General features: G+C 33.0%; 1 protein-coding gene across 1 annotated transcript in view; it reads right to left on the bottom strand.

Annotated features, from left to right (window-relative positions):
- The window catches only part of USP47 (ubiquitin specific peptidase 47), a 122,847-nt gene that overhangs the window by 33,388 nt on the left and 83,189 nt on the right, over positions 1 to 6,270 (bottom strand). The window contains exons 16-17 of the mRNA XM_019652824.1: positions 2,054 to 2,166; positions 1,224 to 1,340 (exon numbers count right to left, since the gene is read on the bottom strand). Coding sequence (XP_019508369.1) covers positions 1,224 to 1,340; positions 2,054 to 2,166 — 230 coding nt within the window. The remainder of the gene's footprint in view (positions 1 to 1,223; positions 1,341 to 2,053; positions 2,167 to 6,270) is intronic.

The raw sequence follows: 6,270 nt of genomic DNA, 5'->3' as shown, positions 1-6,270 counted from the left end.
GACATGAATTAAAATAGTCACACCATGTAAATTTTCAGTACTGCTAAGTGGTATGAAGGACTAGGTACCTAATACAAAGTGGGTCTCAAACTTTAGTATGCTTAAAAATCACCTGAGGTACTTGCTTAAAGGCATACTCCCAGGTATCAACACAGAAATTCAGATTTATTTGCAGGAATTAATTTTTTAATAGGAATGGGATTCTGGTGCAGGTTGTGCTGGATCACACTTTGAGAAACAATGTTAGCTATCTTGCATACTATTTCTAGATATAATTATAAATTAAGTAAAGTATGCAATTTTCTCTCTAGGTAATGACTGTTTAATTTCAGTCGAATGATGTTAACATTTATATGCAAAGGACAAAAAAATTAATTTGTTAAGTATTACAAATGATATTTAGAAAAATTTGGTTATTTAATGCTTCCTTTTCTATTTGCCTTTCAAAACCCAATAATAATGTTCCATTATTCTTAGAATAAAAATGCAAACCTCTAGTCTTACAAAGTCTCTACTTTCATTTTATGCTACTCTATACTGGACAATCTAAACATAATGCCCCTTTTTTATCAGTTTCTTGATCATGCCAAGCACTTCCTCACTTCAGGTTTTACACATGCTGTTTCCTTTACTTAAAATATTCCTTCTCAACTTTTTGCATAGCTGTCTTCTCATGGTTAGTCTTAGAATAAATGATCTCAATATACTACTGATTTACTTTATAACATCTAAACAATAAAATATTTGCAAATTTTAATGTTTCTAATTTTTTTTTTGGTCTGCTTTTTTCCCCAATGGATTAAAAATTCCATGAGGGCAGTGAGCATGTCTTGTTCACTTTGGTATCTCTAAAGCCTCATGTTGTCTTGTTCACTCTGGTGTCTCTAATGCCTCATATGGTAGGCACTCAATAAATATCTGTTAAATGAATGTAAAAAATAAATAAATATTTTTGTTTCGAATTCTAATTCAGAGTTCTAGAATGCTTAACTGGCTTTCAGAGTGAGAAATTTCTTAAAGCCAACTGAGTATGTTCCAAAGAGGTATAAACTACACTCTTTAAAAGATATATAATTTAAATGGGCTATCAAAGTTACTGCAAGTGCTTGCATTACTATTGACTATAATAAAAATTTTAAAAAATATGGTAATACTGTTAACTAAATTTTAAAAAATATGGTAATACTGTTAAGATAGCAACAATAATTAAATGACAACAGTGCAATCAAACATACCTTGTAAGCCATTTCTACTGCTTCTTTTAATGTCTTATCCTTATGGACCTCCAATTTATTTTCCATCATTACTTGTTTCACAGGATGCAAACAGAATAATTTTATCTAGAAATTATAAAATATCATCATCAATTCAGCAGGTCATGAGTCAAAGCTTAATTCTTTTGTAGATAGCATTTTTTTTCCTAATAGTCAAAATATTATAATTAAAAAAAACCAAAACATAATTGGAACCATTCTCTCTGGTGTCTCTTTTTCTCACGTAATAATCCATAGTGACGATGTTGCATGTCATTAAAAAATTCAAAAACATCAATTTTAATAATTGTTTCTTTATAAACATATATCATAATTTATATAATCATTCCCCTACTGATATACATTCAAATTGTTTCAAGTTTTTCCCTAGTTTGGAAAATACTGTGTTGAATGTTCTTGTGGTCAAAATTTTACAGCATCTCCATGGGTAATATTTCCTTAAGAGAATTATATATAAGAGAATATAAATTTGCTTAAGGCTCTTGATAAATTCTACTCAATTTCTATGCAGAAAGATTATACCAATTTATTCTTCTTGTAGCAGAATGTGACAATCTTCATCACGTTGTAACCTCACCAACATTGAGTATTATCACTACACGTTAGTGTTTTTTATGCATAACATAAAATCATCTTACCTCAGTAATATAGTTACACTGCTTAATGATCAAAGTAACCTAATTGTCGACAGAACCCACCCAATGGGTTAGTTATGAGAATTGCACCTAAGCAAACTTCAATAGTACTTTTTAATTAAAAGTAAAATTATGAAATCTCACCTTGCATGTATTGCGCTCAATTTCTCGTTGTCTCTTTTCTTGTTCTTCCAATTCTCTTTCTCTCTGCACCAAGTTTTTAATATGTTCCGGATATTCATCTACTTCTAGAAATTCTATTAATAATAAAAACAGGGTAAGACAGCATCAATGAAATTGAGCTTCCTTTATTTAATTTTGTTCTACTATGTTCCCATATTATATACTTCTAGTATAGCTCTCATCAAAATACTTCTCAATCACATGAATCTCTCATCTTGGAACATGAGTTTTTTCCCAGAAAAGAGTAAAGAGGTAGTTAATAATGACACATGGTTAGGTCTCACATTTTAAAAAGCCATAATTTATCTATAATAGCTCCTGGCTCCAGGATAACTCTAGTATGCAGATACAAATTTTTAGAATAAAAAACCGTCTGTGAAACTTGCAAATAAAATAATTTCTGATTTCAAAATAATTTTTGATGCTATCATCATCAAATTGTGTGACCTTGGGCAAACTCTCCAGACCTTGGTTTCTTTAGCTTATTACCAGCACCTACCCCAAGTTTATAATAAACTCCGGATTATAATAAAATGTAATAAATGCTGTTGCTGCTGCTGCTGCTGCTTCTACAAATGCTTTTTACTATTATTCATTAATACAATTATCTCTTTTGTTCCCAAAGCAGTCTTTTAGCTGCCTTCAAGAACTTCATATGTAACTCAAAGTATTAAAAGTGACAATATGAGATTATGATACTGTTTGATAAAGCCAATGATTATTAGGCATTAAATAGGGAGACAAATTTATTTTAAAAAATCTGGCCTTAGTGGAAGGTAAAAATCTATTGTTCTTAGAAATGGGCTCTAATTCTAAAACTACTCCATGTCATACATACAGCGCCCTCTGGTGCTTCACCACAAACCAGAGTGGGGCGGTGAAGAGAGGAAAGCTGAGTAACTGCTGCAGTGGATGTATGTGGAATGCTGGGGGCCACAGGGAACACATGAACTACAATCCTGACTCTGCCTCCAGGTAGCTACGACACTGGACAAGTTACTCTTTGCGTTATACTTTATCTGTGAAGTAAGAATGATTACTTCCACTCTGAAATCTCTGTTCTAAAATGACTTATAATTTCCTCTTTTTTTTTCATTAATTCCACAGTAAATTACTGAAAAGTTATTAAATGAAAGACCTGGGACTATACTGTTGGTGAAAATATGAATAAGTCCCCAGCCTTGTACCAAATGGATTCACAATCTAATGAGAGTTTACAAAAATGTAAACAAAAACATTCTACTGCTGAAAACAGATTTACTCATAGCATGGTATTTTCTAAACAAAGGAAATAAGTTAAAATCAGTGATTGTGATTATATTAATTTAATTATGAAAAGAATATAAGCAAACACATCACCTGTGTGTATACCTGTATGTGCCCGTGCTCAGTTGCACCCACCCACCAACCCTACCTATTTGCAATACTACTTCAGTAGAGTCAGAGTTAGCAAATAAAAACAGGAACTGGAATTTTTAAAGGGATAATTACCAAGAGACAATCCCACATGCTTTGTACACAGAATTATTTTTTTGTGATTCTTAATAAAATTATAATAAAGGATGCATTGTAGACTCATAAAGCTTGACTTGCTTTTAAAGCAAATAGCAAAGATATTTAACCCTAGCTCTTAAAAACATTTCTAGAGTGGAAAGTGGGAAGTTTACTTTATGGTCTCCATTCAAGGCATTTAGATACTATTGGGTTGTCAGAAAAGTCATGACACATTTTTGCAACGAAAAACAGAAAAAATACATCATAAAATACCCAAAAGGCTTATAATAGAAAACAAACCCAATAATAGCTCAATTTGAGTTTTTACTCTATTTGAATTTGAATGCTTAAAATGTCATCTCATTTACCTTTTATAACAACCCTATTAAATACTATAATTAGTGCTATTTTACAGATGTGGAAAGTAAGAGTTAGAAAAGTTAAATAACTTGGTCTGGGACAAGCAGCCGGTGAGTTATGACTACTACACAGGTCTGGGGGTTATCATTACTGAACCAAACTGAGGTGTGATAGAAAAATATGGTGAATGTTTGAATAAAAGTTATTGTAATAAAAGACATATTGCCATTAATTCCCCTCAAAATACTCCCCCTCACTTCAAACACTTATCCCATCATTCTTGCCACTTTCTGAAGCAGTTCTGAAGTCCTCTTTTGCAAGTGTCTTTAGCTGCATTGTCGTGGCTGCCTCTATGTCCTGAATCAATTCAAAACATTTACCTTTCATGATCATTTTGAATTTGGGGAAGAACCAGAAGTCGCACGGTGCCAGATATGATAAATAAGGTGCACGGGGACACACTGTAATGCTTTTGTCAGAAATTGCTGTATACCAGAAGTAATGCGTGACATGGAGCCTTTCTGTTGTGATCACAACATATGGTGAATGCTGTCGCCGAGTGCCATCCAATGGAAAGGCAGTTATCTTCAATACAGGAAGCGGCGTATTGAACTTTAGTTAACAGTGTGGGTCAAGTTTCAACTTGTTTGGTGCAGTCTGGTGTGAGCTACGGTTGAGGGGTGTGTTTTAAAGTGTGCCATAAATGATCCTCCATTAAGACAANTTCATAAAAACAAAAAAGGAGGTGTACAGGATCCATAGAGGAACAGAACTTGAAAGTGCAGAAGGTTTTATAAGTTCAATTTTTAGGAATAAAAGTAGAGAACATAAGCCTGATTTCTGATTAATAATCAACACAAGAGAATTAGGGTCAAGTCAACAACAGTAAGAATTTGGTAAAAAATTTTACCCATTTGTTACAGTTTACATATAGTGATTACTAGAAAATTTTGGACATATAAGTGTCTTTAGGGACGATTTTGAGTAAAGTTAGGGGCATGGTATTTTGTTTTTAAGATCAGTCTCAAACTAGAAAAAGAAACCCTCATACAGAGGGATGTGACAGATTTAATGAAAACAGGAAAAGCTAAAGTACCTGGGACCTGCAGAAATGGAGAGGAAGGAGAAAAATAAAGAAATGTTGGAAGCGATGTGTATTATGAAACCACCTCTTTAAGGAGACTCAGAAACACATTCCACTTCTGAGAATTTACGGGAATATACATTTTTTGGACCAGGATCTTCCTTATAAATAGGGGCAGGGGGGAGGGAGAATGATTCAATACTGAAGAAGAAATTTCCACTGAATACTATAAGCTAGAAGTTTTGTTTGTTTGTGAAACCTGTGTGTAGTTTTTTAAAAGTAATCTAGAACTTAATTCCAAGCCTGATGATGACTAGTTCCCAAACTATCAAAATTATTCTGCATTTTAAGAACGTATAAAAAAATTAAAGTTAAATTCATTTCTATAAACAAAAACTTTAGGAAAACTTTAAGTCCAATACTACTCAAAATAACATAAAATTCCTTACCTCCAGGTTTATAAGACTGAAAAACTTGATCAGGTTTTCTTGTCTCCAATAGCAGATCAAACATATATGTAGATTTAACTCCACCTAGCAGAAGTCCCATCGGTGTATCTTCTTCTCCTTCATATGATCGTTCCAGATAATCATGAAACTCATCATATTTAACAAGGCGACAGCAATCGATGGGTATTACCTCTTCCAAATCCATCATCTAAAAGAAAATGACCCCCGAGAAAAAATATATATAATATTTACTCTGATGTGTAATTGCACTACCAATAGGTCCTAATAAACAACAAAATCCATGTTTATGATTTGTATCAAAGCTTAAAGACATTCAAGTTAAAAGCACAATTTAAATGCTATTTTTAAATAACCATATTATATTATCCCTCAAATCATACAACACATGCACTAACATATTTTAAAGACATTTTTTGTTTTAAAAAAGTTAACTTTCTTAACTTTAGATGGACTCAAAATCAATGTGTTTTATAAGCTACTGTTCTGTAATCACTACACTGGAAACATTAAGGGGAAAACAACCAACCAGAACATGCATCTGTTGTTTTCTTAATGCACTTTGGAGAAGAATTGGTAACTCAGGTATCTAGTAACTATCTTCCTAAGTACAGGAGGAGAATATGCCTCGTACAGCCACCATATAGGCCGTGTCTCCATTCCTCTCTGGACCATCCCCTTCAATATTAGCCTCAAGAGTACCTACAGCTCAGGGCACTGGAATTCCTATCACAAAATTTACCTGCAGCCCATGTCTCTAGTGGATGGCATGC

This window comes from Hipposideros armiger, unplaced genomic scaffold (genome assembly GCF_001890085.2).
Source record: "Hipposideros armiger isolate ML-2016 unplaced genomic scaffold, ASM189008v1 scaffold_188, whole genome shotgun sequence".
In the NCBI taxonomy this organism is placed as follows: Eukaryota; Metazoa; Chordata; class Mammalia; order Chiroptera; family Hipposideridae; genus Hipposideros; species Hipposideros armiger.
This window is presented reverse-complemented; position numbering and strand designations above follow the sequence as displayed.